Source organism: Telmatherina bonti (genome assembly GCF_933228915.1).
Source record: "Telmatherina bonti genome assembly, chromosome: 6".
NCBI classification, from domain to species: domain Eukaryota; kingdom Metazoa; phylum Chordata; class Actinopteri; order Atheriniformes; family Telmatherinidae; genus Telmatherina; species Telmatherina bonti.
The window spans coordinates 28749476-28771408 of record NC_136624.1 but is presented as its reverse complement, the minus strand read 5'-3'; the positions used below and the strand labels follow the sequence as shown (position 1 = coordinate 28771408).

General features: G+C 37.1%; 1 protein-coding gene across 1 annotated transcript in view; it reads left to right on the top strand.

The window, feature by feature from the left end:
* Nucleotides 1–21933, top strand: part of gnai2b (guanine nucleotide binding protein (G protein), alpha inhibiting activity polypeptide 2b) — a 52565-nt gene that overhangs the window by 23799 nt on the left and 6833 nt on the right. The window contains exons 2-4 of the mRNA XM_079241942.1: nucleotides 11135–11177; nucleotides 14839–14980; nucleotides 19240–19400. Of these exons, the coding sequence (XP_079098068.1) occupies nucleotides 11135–11177; nucleotides 14839–14980; nucleotides 19240–19400 (346 nt within the window). The remainder of the gene's footprint in view (nucleotides 1–11134; nucleotides 11178–14838; nucleotides 14981–19239; nucleotides 19401–21933) is intronic.

Here is a 21933-nt window from a genome sequence, read left to right as displayed (position 1 = left end):
GCTGTGTTTGCTAAACAGGATGTGTCGTCAATAGTGCCTGAGAGGGTTGAAGTGGATAGGTATGAAGCACTCGAGAGCAGTACCGGTAACACACTGCAGACTTTAATTTAAAACTGGATGATCAATAGTGCTGAAGGATGCAGTGAGTCCTTAAAAGGACTTATTGTAGAGAGGCTCTTGCTCTTGTTATTAGGAGGCAGTAATGAAGTGTGTCTCTTTTCAGCTTAGGATTTTTCATCAGATCAGCAGTGATTGATTGCATTGCATACTTTGCATGTCATGTCACATGCCTTGTCTTCTGCTCTAGTGTGCCATTGCTGAGTTGTGTACATAAAAAGCGGTCGTCACTTGCATGACTCCTTTATTCTCCTTTAAAAGCTACTTCAGTTTTCTGTTTTGTTTTCCTGGCTTTTATTGGTGCAATGGACTGTAAGCTTAGAGTGCAGCAAGCATACAACTCTGCAGAATAAAGCAGTGAAGCTCTTCTGCTCCCTGCAAGGCTGATGACCTACTTTTCCACTTCAGGTGATAGCATGCTGTACTGTATTCCTCCATCAGTCTCTACCTTGTGAAAGGGTTTTGGTGGTGGTGGTGGTGAAGGGGAGATGGCTGTGTGGCTTGTTCAAACATCTGGACTACAAATTTTAGTTAGTTGACAGTCACCACTGGAACCAGCATGTTGTGTTGCAGTGAGGCAATCCAAGTGTTTGTTTCTCCTCACAAACTCAAGTTGTGTATTGCCTGGGTGAAAGACTTCAGCCAAGCAGAGTACAGAGATAGACTTGACTTTAGACTGACTGTAAATACAGATGACTGTAAATAAGTGCTTGCTGACAAAGGGCAATGAATGAGTTTATGAATGAGTGTCTTAAATTGAGTTCACCTCTCAAACAAGTAAATGCTTATTTGGAGAAATGCATCAAGCCTGATATTGATCAAGTTTTCATTATACAGTTTTAAGCTGTTTTCCTCCCTGATGCTAAAGGAAAATCTGTCTGTGTTTCTATAGGCAGTAAAGAAAGACTGAATTATGCTGCTGTCATGTGATCTATTTGTTTGTTCATTGCATTTCTGAATCCTTACATCTGTGTTTATCTTCTTTACAGACATAGTGACCATGTTTAGACAAGAGCAGTGGATTTAATGGCTATTGATTTTTGTTCATTAAAACATAAGCAAATATTGATATGATTAATGTGTCTGCTTTTCACAATTCAATCTTCTTTTATTTTGCTTTAGCTTAACTAAGTTCTAACACCATGAATGTATTTTGTGTCTGTGTTTGATTGCATTTGATTTGAACTTGTGAATAACAAATGAGGAAGTGATTATTTTTTAGCATAATTTTCCTGTGTTTCTTGTTGGTTTGAGGTTTTGTGACATATAGATTAATCACTGGCTCTACATGCAGATACAGATACAGGATGAAGACTTTTAGTCGATTAAACCAGTTTCTACAATTTTGTTGACATACTGAACATGTTTACAAGAAAAGTTTGGAGCAAAATAACGCATAGAAAGTGTTTTTAAATCAAAGAGGAAATGTTATAGCCTCAGGCCTTGGCCTCTTGTTTTATTTGGTTAAAAACCAGGGCAGGCTCAACAGCACACACCCGACTGTGCCATCACCCATCTGCAGTTGGTTAGATCTGGGATGCCTCATTGTGATTGGCCCAATCATTTGCTGTCCAGCTGGAGCTCTGCTATATAACCAGGCTGGGATCAGCATCCACAGCAGCTGTGCTTGTGCAGAACAGCTTGCCATCAGAAGCTGGATGTTTTGGTGACTTGTTGAATCATTGTTGTAGTTGCCTTTAAAAGAGTGGGTTTGGGTACCTTATGGTGTTTTTGATATTTGAAACGCTTCTGGTGTTGAGGTGTTTTGTTCCTGGCGTTTTAGTTTTGTTTGCCTTATAAATTGTTACCTAAATCATTTGCTTTTGTCTTTAATGTTTGCTGCTCCTTTCCCCTAGCAGATGGGGGGTTGTAACATTAGTGTGGGCTCGTCCGGGATGCTATGATGCCTTATGTTTACAAATGAATATCTTAATTTTTTGTGTGACTGCACTGGTCAAATATTAGACATCTGCAAGTGTGACCAACCACTAACATTCTTAAGTGTAGCTTCTAGTGGCTGGATAAAATGGGATTTGCATTACTAAATATTGTGTTTGTTGGCTTTTTTATTTACAAGCATTATAGAATAAGATGAGAATAAGATGAATAAGATATGTATGCACATTAATTCTACTCATCTCTGGTAAAAATAAAAACTGCTTTAACATATTCAGTCATAAAATAACACCATGCCTCCTTGTGTCAGTCAAGTTACCCTATTTATTACAAGGCTTTAAATAGCAGCCACATTTTTATTGTAGACCTGTAGTATATAGTTTTTAGTTTCATTGATATTGAGAGGAGATTAACATTTAAATAGCTATAAAAAAAAAAAGAAAACAAAAACAAGTTGAAAGTTCAACAGTCATGACACCAGCACTCAGGGGCAGCAATCTGGGATGACTGCAAAGGAGGAAATATACCACATCTGTGCTAATGAGTCATTCTCCCGTGGAAGCTGTGCAGACAAAAGTCTATAATGCAGGTATATGCCAATATGCTTCATTTTTCCCCAAAGAAGTAATGCCATGACAATAGGCAGTATTTTTTATTTATTATAGGCCTCTTAAGGATGGTGTATCTATTTTTGGTAAAATAGTAAAGACAGTATACATCATACCTGTGTAGCCTCTATTGATGTGATTGTAAGCATTCATTAATGTCCCAGTGTGTGAGTTACTCCCAACCCAGCAGTGCTCTCTGGCGCATCGGCGTTTAGGCAAGCTATTACCACTACCAAAGCCATGGAGAGTCACAAATGTGAACATGCCAGTGTGCTTGCTCAGGATGGGAGATTGAGTTGGATCTTCCAACTCAATCTGTTGGTTTCCTTACATAGGCTGTTATGAATTGGCTTTCATTATGTTTTTTTTCTCTGTCTGTAAAGCATCTTGAGATGGCATTGCCGTGATTTGATGCTATATAAATAAAGTTGAATTGAATTGAATTGAACATGTCAACATTTTGTACAAGTTGGAGTTGTTTTATTATTAATGCAATAAGCTACTTGGTACAATGGTACTTGCAGGTCATCCTGCAAAACCAGCTGAAACAAATGATGACCCATGAGGAGAAACTCTTGGAAAATATGACAGACGCGCACAGGTACCTACTGGTATGACTTCTGTGAAGAGTAACAGCAACTAAAAACTGTTGCAATGGAGCTTTTCTAATTCAGGCTGACAAATTAGCTGTTTCTGTCATTTTATTTATTGAGTAACAGCCGCTTGCTGAGGAAAGAGTATGGACGGTCCTACATTTCAATGTAAAACAAGTTGAATGATCATCATTGCGTGTTTTTTCGCCTCCCCCAACAACACACGTGGATTCACAGCTAAAATGTGTCAGGCTAACAAGTTTGTCCCTTTCAGCTGCACTGTTTAAAGATGGCGATGTAACATGGCAGCCTTCTGTTGGGTTCGCTGCCACCTTGCTGTTTATAAACAACTCAATCAAAGCTACAAGAATGCTTTCATTTGGATATGATTGTGATTAGACTTCAGTAATATATGTATTTATGAAAGTAATACTTGAGTCTTGCTAGTAAAAAGCCAAATAAGTTACACACTGTACCTTTATTATTAGTAGTATGCTTAAGGCTGCACAGTGTCAGATTCACTTACACAAAGCATAGCTGCAGACTTTGCTAACTGCCAACAAAAACACAAAGCAATTTAGCCCCAGTCTGCTGCTGATGCTGCACTCTCACTTCCACAGTAGCATGTGCCTTTGCTGTGTATGCAAGTCTGTTTTGTATTTTTGTTAATGTTTCCATTCATACTTAGGCATGAAGATGTGATTAATCTAGTCCATTTATTTATTTATTTGTCTAAACCTATCAGAGACAATCCTCTTGTGGTAAATGTGTAATAAACTAAAAAAAAAAGTCAAGTTAATTACTCAGGAAATGAGAGCTCAGCATTATTGCCTCTACATCACGTGCAAATTGCAGCTAATAGAATACTTCCACCTTCAACTGAAAGGCAGTGGCTTCAACAAAAAAAAGGTAGAACAGGATTTGTTAATTTATCAGGTTGTAAAAGGAATTTGCACGTTTTGATTTAAATGCCTTTTTTGTTTAAAAGGTTCTCAGAAGGTTTTAGGTAGCTTACTGTATTTAAACAACTAAGATACTGATTAAAAAAGTGTTGAGATATCAATTTGAAAGTGTTCACCCTCCTTTTTTCCCCCCAAACTTTATGTTTAGATCTCTCACACATTTTATGCTGCATCACATCCTGCTTCTCCTCCTTCTCCTCCTTCTCCTTTTCAAGCTCATTTGTCACTCCTGTTCATCTTGTCCACCCCACTCCTTGAGAGTCCTATCTCATCTTTCTGCATCTGCTTTTAGATTACAGTGCTCTGTCTTTGAATTGTCCTCGTGTTCATTCGCTTATAGAAGGAGATTACTTTTAAGGTCTTGTTTGTATTTGAAGGATAGAGCTGGTTTGCCTCTGCTGAATACCATAAATGGCTACTGCGCTTAGCTTTTCCAAAGGGAATCTGTGCACTTTGAGCTACTCTAGAGTAATTCTTTCCTCCTCCCCAGTTACAGTGATGATCGTGACCTCAGACTTCTAATTAAAACATGTCAATGAAATACAGATCAGAGGATGTCGCTTCTAATTTTTCTACACGTTTCTTAACAAGAAAACATCAAAGAACAGTTTGATATGTTCAAGTGCTCAATGTAAGCCAACATTTGCTCCCACAGACATGGAGTCATGCTAGTCTCAAATGTAAAGACAAAAAGCATCACCAGGGTACCACCTCAGGGTATCACCTTCAAAGATCTAACTCTTTTGCCTGTTAGCCTAACATGCATAATCTGGTTTTGTGGTAAAATTATCTAATTATTTCTTTTCCCCAGTGCCTTTCTTTGATGTTCTTTTTATTTAACTGACAAATGTGGCAGGAGTTGAACAAATGATGCAGAACAAAGGATACAGAAAAAAAAGAAACAGAAATATAACCGAACAAAACATGAAAAATGGTGTGTTTAGATGTAATGATTTAGTGGTGTGATGAGTGTGCATAGCTGTATTCATCTAGGAAGTAATATACTTAGTATTTAACAGACTTAATAATAATAACAATAATAGTAATAATGTTAGGATATTCTCTCACTGCCTTCTCACTCACAACCACTCACAAGTATTTTATGCAGTACTTGTCCTTGGAAACTCTATCCCTGCAGAAGCCAGTACGGATCTTGCCAATAATAAACCAGTGTTAGTAAACAAGTGTCAGGTGATGACAAATGACACATGGTGAGAAATGCATTTGCTGTTCCTGATTTGACAGAGCCATCCACAAAAAGCAAGAGCAGCAAATGTGAGTTCATTTGCACTGTTTTCCAAGATTTCATTGCAGTTAGTCAAATGTTAAGTGTCTGTGGTATGATTTATAAAATGCTGTTTTCCAAAATGTCATAGCGTTGCTTTGATGTGTGACAATAAATGTACTATAAAAAACATCTTATTAAAGCAGGAAAAGGGGAAAAAATATCCATTCATTCATACATAATGTTTTGTAAACAGTATGTAACCATGTGATGCTTCTGCTGTTTATTTAAGAGTTATAATGACATGAAGATGACAGGAAGATGACATTTGCTCTGTTGAGTTCATGCTTCCTGATTTTTCCGTCAATCAGTAACCTAAGAGAAATAGTGAGTGCCATCCCAGTCTGTGAATACATATAAGATGTGCAATTAGACACACAGTTATGCCATTTCCTTCTTGCACACATTCAGATCTGTGACTACCCCCAACAGAGTGAGATCTGAAATGCTGAAATAGACTTCTAGTCTATAACCCCTACTTATAGGAATATAGGGATGCAGTCATTGAGCAGAATGACTTGGCATCTGACAAACAGCTACTAGAAAAAAAAAAACAGCTACTGCATGATTGCAATGTGCCGTTGTGTGTGTGTGTTTGTGTGAGTATACTGCTCCTGTTGTAACAAAGGAAAAGTCCATATAAGACTAGGAAGCAGACATAGTAAATAGGACAAGTAAATTCATTTAGTGAATTCACAATTTACTAAGCAAAGGTAGTTAGGATTTGTAAATCCAAAATCAGAGGTTCATTGACAAGAAGAAAAAAACAAAAAAAAAATACCAAGTGAAGCACTCAGATCAAACCTAAGTAGAGCATTTCTTCTTAATATTCACACCAGTAGATTTAAAAGCTTGAAAATATTTTAGCCAAAACACAAAAACTGCTTGTTTCCCCATCAATATGCATGTCAATCTTAATGATTTCGAAGGATAGTTTAGTATGATTGGCATACTATGTTCTGATAATGTATGTGTCACGGCAGGCAGTGGAGATGTTGAGGGAGTGGACCCAAACGCAGAGAAGACGGAACAGGGATGCAGGTTCTAGACTGATTTATTTTTAACCCCGGAAACTAAGAAAAGACAAACTAACAGAGGTACACAATGATCCAGCAACAAGGAGTGAACCTGAGTAGTATAAATACCCAGGAAAGCCAAACAGGTGAAGTAATTAACAAAATGAAACCAGGTGAACTCAATAACAGGAAATCAATGAAGCTAAACAAGAACCGAGGGAACTAAACAGGAAAACTACAAAATAAAACAGGAACCCTGAAAACAAAGCAAAGGGAAAAACCCAAATCATGACAGTATGTGGATATTTGTGTGCTATGACATTCTGTAAATTTAACCAGTCCATGAATGAGGACTCAGCAGTGGATGACTGAGAAGTGTCCCAAGCTGTCATCAGTTCGAGTGAGCTTGTGATAGCATTGTATATGATGAGAGGGATGGTTGTCTTTTCTGTAGGCCAGACCAATTTTAAAACTCTTGCTTCAAACCGTGTTATTTCTCTTTGTTCTGACACTCACTGATAAGCAACTTGGGAGCCACTTTCAATGGTTGAGGTTGATGAGGCAGAAAAATGTGGATGGCGATGTTTGCCCGTTGCCACAGAGAGATTCTGGGTCTGTTGTAAGAACTTTACAAGAAGAAGGTTGTCCCTCTGCCAGCTCTGCAGATGGATCTGTGTAACTCGGCCAACCCTTTGAAGCCTGTGTCCTGGTTCTGGTGAAGCGCAGGATTCATGGGAAATTTTTTAACAAATATCGTTTGTTTTTCTCTGCAAGGCAAACATTTACAGATAGACTTGTGTAAATATTTGAGCTCTGTGTGAGTCCGCTGTTAATATCAGTTGAGTAACTTGTCATTTTATTGACTCATAAAAATGTTAATATCCTGCAGTGACAATGGATCAGCCCTATTGGCAGTCCCCTCATAATGAAGCCTTCCTTTGACCAGTTGTACTTCAATTAAAGATGAAATAGTTGTTGTTTCCATCCCATTGTGACAAAATGTTTGTTTTCATGAAAAATTTGATGAGTTGCATAAATTCACTCTACAAATAGATTATTCATTTTATTATGATATCTCATTCAGTTACAGCAGTTGTAATTGTAGCAAAAAGCCATAGTATGATGAAGCCTTTATAATCGATGCCTAGTTGTTAAGAAGCTGAAATCTGCGTGAATGTACAGGTCAACTCCCATCAAACACACACATTAAACAACTTGTCTAGTTTAAAGCTTGATTTAAAACAGAGTAGATATATATTGATAGTTTTAAGGTCAGGTTAGCTATACAATATTCATTAGCTGTACAAAAGCTATAAAAAATAGTTATTTACAGTTATTTTAGAAGAAATTAATTATTTTTTTCTTTGAAAATTAGGTTAGAAAATCCATAACCTTATATAATGGCAGTATAGCTATCTACAAATACAGAGAATCAGCCCTTTCCCCCCTTCTGTTCTAAGCCTTCATCCATCCATTTTTTGTAACACTTAATTTATTTCATGGGGCGCAATGGAGCCTTTTCCAGCTGTTATCATGCAAGAGATGGGGAAACCCCCCCCCCCCCCCCATTCCATCACAGACACAAAGAACCACTCGCATTCACTCCTAAATTTAGATTTAAATTTAGATTCAGAAATTTAAATTGAGAACCAGAAAGGAACTTTATATCCATGGTTTTGAACTCTAGCTCCAGCTGGGATTTGAACCAGGAACTGTCTCAAGTGAAGCAGCAGTGCAAACTACCACACCACACAACATATTTGCCAAAATACCTTTTTTGTACTTTTGTAAATTGGCCAAAGCTTATTTTTCTAATTAATCTTACAGTATGATATTCCTTACCCTTTAGCCATAAAATGGATTAAATGTCTCAGAAACCTTGGAAAATTTTAAAGGCTCACATATTAGATGTTTTTTAATACTTTAGTCTTGTGTCCTCAGAATCCTGCAGGAAAGGTGTTATAGCATCAAATTCAGCTGACTGGGCATAGTCATGTCCGACATGCTGTAAAAAGACAAAACTTGTTTGTACTTGTAAAATAATTTGTATTAGAGATTATTTTACAAGTACTTCACTAATTACCTGGAATTATAGCACGGCTACCATCTTAAACATCTGTGTGGTGATGGTGTCAAATGTAGTAACAGACTGCAGATTTTACTAGTCCAGAGAAGCCATGAGTAAATAGTGCTTAGTGCAAGTGATAATAATGTATTTACTATTCAGATTGCTTTATTGTGTCATAATAGAGAAGGTAAACATATACAGTAGAATAATACTGTTAAGTATTTGATGGTATCGCAAACAGTGTATGGTATGTGAAGATCAGAAAATTGTATACGGATGGTCGGAACAGTTCTTACACTAAACACAGAGAATACTTCCTATCATGTGGAAGAAAAGGATCGGGCCTTCAGTTCCTCAGTTGCTAGGATTGCACAATGACTCTTGGGTTCCTGCAAACAGCAGAAACCATTTAGCATGTTTTACTTGCAGTCAAAACATTGTAAAGAAGACAGAATAATGACGTTCAACATGAAGCAGCATGACAGTTAAATTACCTCTTTTGATACCCTAAAACATTTATGAACTATCTGAATTCCTGTGTCATAAAGAAAATGCACAGATGTTTCTTCTACAATGGGACATCTTAATTAAACATCTGTGTTAATCATAATATTGTCTTTTTCTCAAATCTGCAGTATGTTTTTAACCTGACTCACATATGCCCTGTTTGTATATATTGTTTTATATATTTTATAACACAGAGAAAGACAAATAGTTATAACGTTTTGGGGAATTCAGGTTCATCCTCCAATTCCATCTTGAAGATGAATAACAGCAATATTGTTTATGTTGCACCATTTACTCCCTCTGGTTGCAAAAACAAGATTATTTTCTCCTTTAAAATCTTAAATCAATTCAGAAGTTTTTCCTGAAGCAAAGCGACATCAGTGGCCAGTTCTCCTCAAACACCTTGCAAGAAGAATTAGGAGACTCTCCTTTTTCCCCGCTGTTCGCCTCCCTGTAGGCTTGAAATATTAATGGCAGAGTTTTATTCTTGTGTCAGGAAGGTGACCTTCAAATATGTGTGGGCCTGCAGGGAGACTGATATTCCACTTTCCAGTTTCTCTTCTTGCATGAGACTTTTTTTTTCATTCAAGCTCTTGTCAGTCAAATCCAGTATATATAGCTTTCTTTATGTTTCTCTTGCTACAGGGAAATGTTAATGTTTTATGTAGAAACAGAAGCTAAAATATCATATGTAATGACTCCTGTGCAAAACCATTAAGTTCAGAAAAGTTTATTAATAATTCATTTTTATAAACAGATAGTAGTCTAATTCAAAATACACTCAGATAGAAAACCAAACCAAATTAAAAAAAAAACAACTAAAAAAATAACGTAAACTATATAGGTTAAATAAAAAGATTTTTTTTTTTGTAGCAATATTTGAATTACATTTAATGTATTAAACATTATCCAGTAATAAGACAAACACTAATGTGGGATTTGTTTTTACGTAGTTTTGCTGAAGGACCGTTGATGTGTAGATTTGGGTAGAATAACTGAGACAGCAATCTTCAAACTGAGACACAAACTTTCTTCCTGCTATGCTACAGTCACCTCATTTAAGTGACAATACTGTATGACGATTATTGACCATGTGAGGATGTAACTTTGCTGGTCGCTCCATCAGCCACTGACCAGGTTAATGCTTGCTGGCAGGACTGGGTCAGGTAGCATGATGTGATTGTGTGTGCTGGGATATCCCTGACAGCACGGGGGAAGTGTCAGAGATTGTGTCTCACTTTAAGGAACAGAAATATGTCTTTGTACAGCTTACTGTAGCTATATTTCAATGTTTATGTGAGTATAAAGCAGACTGAAAGAAACAGATGATCTGATTAGATTGCTCCTGTCCTCTGGGTCTGTCTAGAAATGTGATTTTTTTTTTTTTCTTTTTTAGATGAATGTGGAATTCATAGTTTTTGACATTTTAGGGATCATTTACAGATTTAAACATGCATCTGGTGTTATATGTGTGTATGTGTGCCTTTGCAGCAACAAGTTAAAAAAAATTGCAGGTTTTAGATCTATATTAATCCTTTTTTTGCTTTTAAAAAGATGTTTAGCATCTTTCAACTTTCTGTTTCAGTTGTGAGCGAAATACTTGATAATTTACAGTAGTGGATTTCCCATGTCTTCTGCCTGCCTGCATGCTTTCATTTTTATTCTAGAAAATTACTTATACAAAGATGTTGCAGTATTTTATTAATGTTAATATTGGACTAGATTGAAAATATAATCTAATAGAATTTCTTTTTAATATGTTTCTTTTTTCATTTATCACTATCTCGCATAGATTTACAAAAGCCATCACTCTGCTGAACCCATCTAATAATAGGGTGAAAAACAAACATTGGAATTAATGGGGGAGGTCTTCATGCGTATCTGTACATCATGTCCTCACAAATGGAAACATAAATACACAAGACAACCCAGAGGACAGAATGATTTTAGAGACAGGTCATTACTGGGTTGCTCATGTTTTCAGAACAGAAACAGCCACTGCTGATGTTGTACTTATTTGTAATCACATGCTCAAAGACATCAACTAAAAGCCCTAACTCTAATTTTTTAATGTCCCAACAGGTGCCGGGGAGTCTGGGAAGAGCACCATTGTAAAGCAAATGAAGTAAGTTACAAAATATTATTTCCTCTTCATTTTTAACCTTTGGGTTTTTCTGGAGGGCTCCCTCTGGGTCAGGATGACTCTCTGCCTCAAGTGGAGGAGTTTAAGTATCTCAGAATCTTGTTCATGAAGGATGGCAAATCGAAGTGAAAAATGGACAGGTTGGGGGTTCATCCACAGTGATGATTGTGTCTTTATTGTTATAAAGAAAAAAGCCAAGATGAGAAGTGAAATTTTGAATTTATTGGTCCATCTTTCTTCCAACCCTCACCTATGGTCACAATATTTGGGTAGTGCCTGAATGAAAATACGTTTACATGGTGCCAAATATACCAATTGCAATCGATTTGAAAGCTCCATTGGAAGCAAAATGATCCATATATATTCACCTCATTCTGAATGAAATTCGGTTTCAAAGGGGGAGAATAATACTTTTCCCAACTGATTGTGGTATCATGTCACTATTTTCTTGACATGAACAAGCACTTGGGAAGATGGCGGCAAACAAATTCACTGGACAGCGGCAGAAAGTTTGTTTTTATTTCAAACTCTAACTCTGCTGACTCTACGCCTCTTTCCTCTTTGCTGTTTGTAGTATCAAGCTGCTACAAGTGCTGCAAAAATCACAACAACTGTAGCAATCGGTTCGTAGAATCTCTCCATCTTTGATAAATCCTGTGATGCAACCATCTTTCAGTGCATGTCAGACAGGACCATTTTTCATTCTTCATTCAGCAGCTGCCCTGAAATCTTAAATCAGGATGATTTCAAACTGAATGGGTTAAAAGTCTTCATATAAACGTGGCTAATAAAATGGTGGATACAGCAGCCTAAATAGTTTCCAATGGAGGAAGTCTGAACTACTTGGAGTAGAGCTGCTGTTTCTCCACACCAAAGGGATTCAACTGAAGTGGTATGAGCTGCTGATAAGGATGCCTCTTGTTTGACCAGTTGGGAATTTTTGGATATTGTCAATTGGAGAAGATTTCAAGAGGAATTGCATATCCTTTCTGGCATGAGTAAGTCTGGAGTGGAGCTGAACAGTTACTGAGGAGATTAATTGGGTTTTCCTTCTGGACCTTTTGCCTCCACTAATTGACCTTTTGATAAGCAGAAAAAATGGATTAACAAATGGAAAGTTTGCTTTGTGTAGATGATATATTTTCAGACTGAAACTAGAGTTAATAGGTCAATACAAAATGCTGAGCTAAGTAGCAACAAGCTAAAAACCTTGTGGTCCTCTGGTGTGTGGAGCGAGTTTATAGTTTAATTGAAGAGCCAAAGCAGGACTTTCCTCATGTAAAGTGGCAGATTATCTTCTTCTTCAACACCTTATTCACTTCTAAAAGCCAGTTGTCTGATATCCCATCCCCATGGGGATTTGAGACTACTACCGATCTTATCTTCTGTTTTTGGGTCATATACTCGGGTACTGACCATGGTGCATAGCAAAACATAACATTGTTTACCATAGTTCACAATGCTAACCATATCATTGTTAGATAAAATAAATGTTAATTCCTACATTTTAGTTTCCAGGCCCACACTTTTTTAACCTTTACTGCTAATAACAAATTATTTGAAGAGTTTCAGGATAAAGAGGTACTTGTGATGCTTGGGAAGCATCTTGAACAGACATACAAATGGACATGCAGACGCAGAAGACCCTAAATCGCTTAATTATTCACATTCCTCAGGGCTAGCCAGCCATTCAATACATTTTTTATGAGCTTTGTGCGGGAGCTGTTGAATGCAATTGAAAGCGGCTTATTAACGCATTCCTATATTCAGATAAATTAGTCTGTGAGACTCAGAACAGTGGTCTGTTTGGCAACCCTGCAAAACAAAAATATCCTCTTGAAAGTAAAAAAAACAGTTCTTAAAATAGCTTAAAAAAAAAAAAAAAGGAGTTAAACACTTTCAAAATGACCACCTTTCTTTGACATCTGTACCAGGCAGTTTGAATTCAGAACTAAAGGAGCATTTTCCCAGCTTGTTCTTTCTGCACTTCATTCTGTGGCTTCATAAAGTGTGACAGGGTAAACGCTTCCTCATACATTGTACATTATATAGCAATACAGACCAAAAAAAGTACTCATTGTTATTACAGTTCCATGTATTTTTATGTTAATGTTTGACACATAGTTAAATGTACTTAATATGTGGTGTGACCACCAATAGGCATAAGTAATAGCATTGCTAAACACTGTCACCTCAGGGTCAGCTGGGACCTTTCTGTTTGGAGTTTGCAGGTTCTCCCAGTGCATGTGTCACTTCTGCTTTCAACTTCAGTACAAAGACATGCTGTAATGGCTACAGTTGGTCATCTCTTTCAGATGTACCTCACTACTTGCTCCAGGGTGGTTCACATCATGCACACTTACATCATAACGACACACAAGCTAACATGGGATTGACATTAAAGTTCTTCATAGTGAAGTAATCAAAAAAAATTCTCAATTTGTTCTGATTTTTGTGTTCATTTATACACAAGAAAAGCATTTGTGCATCTAGCAGCACTACAGAGCAGAACCTTTCTCTAAAGCATGAAATGCACCATGATTTCCTCAAAGATTCAAACCTTCATGAATAAACTGGTGTGTCATAAGGTAGTGGCATTAGCTATGCAAACTGTGCTCAACCCAGAAAAAGTTGCAATGTACATTATAAATGTTACTCTGTACACAGGTTGTTAATTTAAAAAAAAATTGCTTGTTACTCATTACTTCTGTAAATTGTAATGGCATTACTTTACTAGTTACTACAATAAAAAAAAGTTAGGTCACTGCAAAGAGCTTACACTGTGTAGATGTGTGCAGACTGCACAAAGTAATTTGCCTCACTCATACAAACAACAGCATTAGGAAGCTATACTGAGGTCACTACATGCTACTTATGCTACTTACTTAGCAGCCACGAAAATGATCGTATGACTGAAGTCCCCCACGGCTAATCAACACCATTTCAACCACACGTTCTCATTTAAATATATATATAATAAAGTATTTTAATTTAATTTTAAAGTAAATAATGTAGATTGTCACGACAGTACAAATATTCTTGTCATTTTTCCACATGCACGTGCTGCTCTGTGCACAACTTACTTGAATTGATGTCTATGACAACGTGCCTAGGCAAGGACACACACAGGCGGCAACCATGCATGCTCTGCAGAAACATATCAGAACTTTACACACAGGCAAACACAGGTTGGAAAACACAGGTAAACTCCTTCCGAAAGTGTGGTTAAATCCTATTGTTACTGTTTCAAGTGCAATGTGATACATTATCCCAAAAAAGTAATATTGGTACTGTACTCCGTCACAGTAATCTGTTACTTTGTAACGCTTTAGTCCCAATGCTGGTCATTAACTGGAAACAAAACATGATCATATAATTGATCACGACTTAAAGGCTCCTTCTTCCTGTTAATGCTCCAATTCATAATATTCTCAAATTAAACTGATCTTTTTGACTATATGCTCTGACTGTAAATGCAAATGTTATACCTAAAACTGCTGTATATACTGTTACTCTCACTTGAAGGATATATTGCAGAATTAACATCAGAATTTGCTAAAGCAACCATGATTACTCTTAAGGGTGTGGATCTATCTATTAATGCTCACTGAGATAAATGTTGCATATTTCTTGATGCTCTCAGAATCATCCATGAAGATGGCTACTCAGAGGATGAGTGTAAGCAGTATCGAGCTGTTGTTTACAGCAATACCATCCAGTCTATTATGGCCATCGTTAAAGCCATGACAAGTCTCAAGATAGACTACAGCGACTCTTCCAGAGTGGTAAGATACACAAAAACACACACAAGCACTGCATTTGTGCCTGGTATGATTGTTATCATTATTTGTTTAATTTCTCTCTAAATATGTCATCCTTAGGCATAAGAATGGCATTACAACATGAACTAAGACTTCCAAGCAAGAGTCAGGCAAAAGGCTAAAAGTCTGTGTGAGATTTCAGAGTTAGCATCAGTCGCCATTGGCAGACCACAGTCTCCCGAACGCCATGTTAAAGCCTGTTTTATCAACAATTTTTGCAACTGTGTATAAAACACAGTCTGCCAGGTTTACAACTTCCTTTCCCAAAACTGAAATCACAGACCTTTGTTTCTAAATTCACCCTGGTTCAGATTCGGTTGCAGGCACTGCTTGTTATCTCTGGAACAAACACTTCACTCCCTCACTTAAAGCCTTCCCCGTATAACTCAGTGAGCAAAGATTATTTCAAGGCTGTGATGCCTCTGGGAAACCAGGTCTGCTTTCTTGTCTTGGCAATTCTTGTTTGGTCAATAATTCTTGTAAGCTGTGCCAGTAAAACACACCTGTTCACAACAGCCTTTTTGTCAGCAGAAACATTGAAGTGGTAGAAACAGGAACACAGTGTAATCCTTCTCTTATATATCCCTAAAACCTGCAGGGAAATAGTGTTTTCGTCTTGCCAACTCCATCTCCTCCATCTTTGATCTCCTCTCTCTCAGAGTTGTAATAGACATATGGGAGTCTGAAGCTAAGACCTGCAGGAGGCGAGACAGATGCAGAAGCAGCTGTCAATGGCTCTGTTTTAGGACAGAATTTATTCAAACTCCTAAAAGGACATATTGTAGCAGAATATCAGGCTGATATATTCTGCAGCAAAAGCACAAATGTATTTTATGTTATAAAGAATGCCAGGTAAGGGAAGACCTTACAGGTGGACCAGTTGGTTGGTGGCAACAGTTCTCTATATAAAACACCTGGTGAGATTGGATTTCTGCGTAGTTAACCACAAACCAGCAACTGCCCACTGGCAACTGTATCTAAGCAAGTTAGCATTTTAAATCTTTGAGTATCTCAATAGATTAAATCTGAAAGATACACATGTTGTGCAATTATCCATTGGTTTAGGAACTGCAATTTTTGAGTCTGTTTCATGTGCACAAACTCACATAATGTAAAGAAACATATAAAGAGGTTGGAGAGTGGAACTAAAAATTTTTTTTAAACAAATTTTTGTTGTTGAAGCCATATCATACTCAGTAGCTCCTGCATCACATGCATAATGGTGTTATCCACCATTTTTGTAGGTTTTTTTCATCTAGATTAAAGTAGCTCTGTGTAACTTTTTCTCATATTTCTGTCTCTTTGGCACCTTAACATTACTTATGTACATTCCTGGAGCCGTTGTTAGCCATCATAGTCCTGAGACTAACATTTAAGTGTGGGACACTGCGTCATTTTACACCAGCGCTAAGTTTTATCACGATGCATCGTCCACTTGCAACTTGATATCAGCAGACTAGCCCCTGTGTGTCCCTAGTTTATTCATAAAAGACACCAAAGAGAACATTATCAGAAAAAGGCAATAAATAGACAGAGCAAGAGATAAGACTAGTGTCAACATTTAACTGACTTTTACTGGCTGGAGAGGGCTCAGAGGACATGTACGATGCAAGATGGATGCCAAATTAGCTTTTGTTTGAGGGCCCTTAGTAGTTAAGTAGTGCAGCCTTAAGGGAGAGGTTGGGTCATGGTGTTATCATGTCAGGAAAGATGTGTGTGGGTCATAAACATGGAAATTAAATGGTTCTATTTTCAGATCTAAATTATATCAGACTTTTGCTGATACACCAAAACTCTGTTTGGATGGTCCCTATTAATACACATTCACACAAGTTAAGCTTTGCATTTAATTACCTTTAACACAAAAACTCACATGAAAAGATTAAACACAGTACAGACACCCAGAAACACACACCTCAACAAGTAACAACTTATAGACAGAGATGCTGTTTGCTGCATCCTTAGACCTTTTAGCAACCTGTGAGCTCTAACACTCTCTGGTTCCTGTGGAGCACTGCGTCAGTGTGATTTTACAGTGAAACTAAAAACTGAAGGTGTAATCGAATAATTGAAGAAACTGCTGTGCTGGTGTGTGTGTGTGTTTTCTTTATTTTCTTTTTTTTTCTCACCAACAGATTTGTTAAATGGCTGTGTGAACATGATGGCACTCCTACACTCCCACACAGAGCAATTAGTATGATAGCCTGCCTGCACTTGCGCTCATCAGCACTTTACAGTAGTGCGCACACAAACACTTATAAGTTGTACTTTGCCTTCACATACACAAACACTAAAATGTACGTGATATGGATTTTCTCACTTACGTTTTATCCACAGTTTTTCCTATTTGATCTAGCTTGGGGAGCAGGGAGAGTTCAAAAACTAAATAACATTACCACAGATTCAGAGTATATGTTAAAAAAAAGCAGATGCTTTCAATACTGAACTGTTAGAGTAAAAAAAATCAAAAAGAAATAAAAACAGAACAATTTGACTTTTACAGCCACTGATTGCAAACACAAAAAATAAGTAAACTCACCTGATGTAAATGATAAAGAAGATCATTTTACATCAATTAAAAAAGTTTGCAAATGTAAATAACCCACTAAAGACAAGAGTTTATTTGAGGTTATTACCAATCATTGTAGGATATTTTACACTGCATACTTTGGGACACATCTATTTTTTAATTCTAACCCACAAAATCCCATTTTGTTTGTTAATGGCTTCACCTAACTCATCATTGTTCACTTGCCATTCAGAGACAGATGGCTTATAGATGGCTGCATGGAAGGATTGGATCATTTTGGCAATATATAGGAAATGTAATTGATTAATTCTGTCAAAAACAATGTTTAAATTTGACTAAATGTAACCATAATTTTTTCCCAAACAAAAGATTTGATGGAGGTTTCTCTTAATGTAATATTTGATTAGCTCAAGTTCTAAAATGGCAAAGCAAGCTGGCTGGCTCTCATTGTTTTTGGGACATTCCTGTAATATTATGCTCAATTTACCTATGTACACTGTAACTAAGTTATCCAAACTAACCTCTTTAATTCCTAACTATAACATTAGCTTTAGAAAATTAAGTAGCCTGCAGTCTTTTGTCTTTTGTCTTTTTTGGATTGTAGGGAGAAAGGTATTTTAAGATTTTATATATTTATTTTGTTGTTGGAATTAATTAAGGTTCAGTGCTACAAACGTGTGGAAACAGGAAATTAAGAGCAGGAAACTAAATCAACTAAATCAAGTTTATTCTGCATACAAATCACATAAATGTCTGTTTTTGAGCTTTGGGTGATGCTTGGGGTGACAATCCATTGTTTTAACTTCATAAGCCAGAACCCTGCAGATAAGCAAGAGAAAAGAAAAGCCATGCCATGGGCTCTTATTGCTGGCAAGAAAAAACACGAGTGGTAAACAGGTTTCAGACTTTCATAGCAACCCTGCATGCTGTTGCCTTGAGTCACACTAAAACATCTCATACATCTTGCATATGCCTAACCCAGATTGATTGGCACATGTTCTTATCCTATTTGTCAGTGACATAATCCCCACATTAAAATGCCTCTGTCAAAACCTTTCCTTTAGTTTAAAGATGTAGCTCCCGCAACATTCTGTTTGATAATTAAACATTATACAAATGCAGAGAAGATCGGATGTATGTTATTTTCCCCCTGACAAGAACGGATATGCTTGCTGTGCAGTGGATCATATATTTCTAATTTACACAGCATATATACGCGTGGTTTGTAGATTATATGTTCTTTTTTCATTATGTATTGTTTGCATCTTAATATGACCACCAATTCTCTAGATGTTAATCTGTCTGTTTATGCTTTATATGCTTTATACCCTTTCTAGAATAGTTCCAGAGATTATGTGGTATATTTTATAGGTATATGTTATTCCCCATTTTAACATAATTTCATGGCCATTGGAGATTATGCTCTTTCACATATATGTAAACTGCTTTAGAGAATTTCAGCATCCTAAAACCATTTTTGAGTGTACGTGCATGTGAGAATAGTCTAAGGATAGTCTTTGCAAGATGACAGTATCTCAGATGAATTTTTTTTTTTAATTTAATCCAAATACATTTCTATGCAATGGATTTTAGGTCATCTGTTTTCCCCGCAATGGATGAACGTTTCACTGTCAGTTTTGGCACAAATGTTCCCAGTAACAATCCAACGTTGTGTGCTCACCGCCCCCTGTAGGATGATGCCCAGCAGCTCTTTGCCCTTTCGGCAGCTGCTGAGGAACAGGGCATTCTTCCTGATGACTTGGCCAATGTGATCAGGCGACTGTGGGCAGATAGTGGCATACAGAGCTGCTTTGCCAGGTCACGAGAATACCAGCTCAACGACTCGGCAGCATAGTGAGTATGAATTTTGAGTGCATTTCATAGTTCAGTTAAGTGTTCAGTTAAGCAGATGTAAGTACAGGCATACCCTGCAACTTAGTGCTAAGTCATCAAAATGTCTTCTTTTTTATATTTTAAATGTTTTTAAATATTCAGGCTGCTTCTATCAGCATCTTCTACTTGTGCGTCAGTCATTGACTGATGTGCTTCTGCAAACACCAAACTCTTTGTTAACCAGATGGAAATGTAAACATGCATTAATGAGAAATCTTACAGCCAGTTGATACTCTCTACTTGGTATTCATGCAAAGTTCATTCTCCTTCTAGAGAAGCACTTGCTAATTTGCAACCGCATCAAAAAGATCCATGTTTCGTTGTTTGTTTAAACTTGGTTTATGCTTATCTTGATTACTTTTATACTGATGTTTATAAGAATGACTGCTGATACTGTTAGCTTGGCAGTGTGATGGATCCCATTTGCAGGCTCTACAATATGTGCTACAGTGAAAATCTGTCCGACTTCTCTGGGGAGGTAAAATGTGAAAGATAGGCCAATAACTTCCATTTCAGGATCATTTCTCCCTCTTTGGATCTGACCTTTATTATTGCAGTCTGATAAGCAGAGCAGAAGTGTTGAGAGATGAAAAACGAATGAGACCAAAACATTCAAAAAAAAATTTTTTCCGGCAAATTTGAGAACTGATACTTTCGGTCTCACAAAGATACCCACAAATCTGTCTTTTTGTCCATTTGAAACATTTTATACATTTTTTAGGCATTTAGTTTAGAAATATTCTGTTGTAGCTGCTGTGATAAGATGCCAGAATGTTTGTTTGACCATTTGCTTGGTTTTTATTCTCTTCAGTTAGGTTTCTTTCAACCTATTGATGATTAAAATTTCAAGGATGGGACACGCATGAATGGTGTGATGCGTTGATGTAAAATGCTGGATACATCATATATATCTGTTTCTATCTGTGAGGGTTGGCTGGGCAACTGAGCTGGCTTTCAAAGATGATGTAATTTATGTGAAAGTGGGGCAGGTTGTGTCAAGCATGGCGAGGATGCTTCTAGACCCCCCAACTGACCAACAGTCTGTCAAAAATTGGAGCAAATGCAAAAATCTATTGAGGAAAAGTAGGAAAACTGATTTCTTAATAGAGAACTAGAAAAAACTGTTTAAATGCACAGGTGAAAGGAAATACAGTGACTGGAGAGAAAGATTCTTTGTTCTTTATGTGGATTTCAACTTGCCTCTCCGCCTCTGCCTCAGATAAACTGTATATAATGTGCTTTGTTTAATAAGGTGTGAGCAGTTTTGCTTTTTAAAGGCAAAACATCTCAAATGATTACTCTCACACCCCTTTTGATTTTGATTATTGTATTCAAATGGATCACAGAAGGAACGTCACACCATTCACACACACAAAAAAAACTGTAGAAAATTTGCATGTTGCCATAGAAATCCTCTCACTGCAGATCTTTATAGTACAAGCGGGATTGGTGGTAATCCCTCAAAGGCTCTCACATACCTTTTGAAATACATTTCAGTCAGCTGTCACTCACCATATGGGATTTGTTATTTTATTCGTACAGAGTTGATGTTTGTTGTCTTGAGTCACACCTTGACTCACATCTCATGAGCTGATACCGGACCTAGCATTGAGAAGATTAAACTGAAACTAAATCCCCAACACCACAAATCACCGTAAAATACAAAAACATACTTGGAATTATTTGTTTAGCGGAAATATAACACTATAATGAGTTTATGAGATGGCATTGTGAAGCAGACAGATCATCATTCAGAGGTTTTATGCAAAGTTTAGAGGCTATAGATACCTAGTATTATACACTTGTTCATACTTTATAACCCTAACGAGTGTGAGTAAGTCACAGCTGCAAACAGTGAACTACAATCAACAACACCATCTCTTACTCTAAACACCTTAATTATCACCTGTCTGTCAGTCTACAATCAGGTTGGATGCTTCACTCCAACCAGCTACAACATCCAAACATGGAAACAGATTCTTTCCCACTGCTGTTATACATCTCCCCTCTCCACAACCAAACACTGGTCACTGACTCTGTCAACGTCAGTTCTGTCTTACTTTCATTGTAATGGAAAAGAAAACAAAATAAAATCAGATCAGATGTAGATTATACAGATTATATGCAGGGTGGGGGGTGCATCAACAAAAAAATAAACCTACAAGAAAAAAACATTTGAAGAAATGATCATATGCAGATGATGGGTGGATGTCAGGCATGCACACAATATAGTAATAATTTACTGTGAGGACTTGTCCTGTCAACAGTTTGTTAACACTCACATGCAATAAAAATACACGTTGGAGAGCATGGAGTTTTTGTTGTTGCAGTAACACAAGGTGGAGCTGTCAAGCAATTCAATAGGTATGTGTAAAGGGTCTTGCTAAAATATCCCAACAGCCTACAGTACAAGCAGTCGCTAAAGTGGCCATTAGGCAAAAGTGTTTTCAGGAGGTAAAAGCAGCTCAGACACCCGAACTGGTTTGGATGTTGA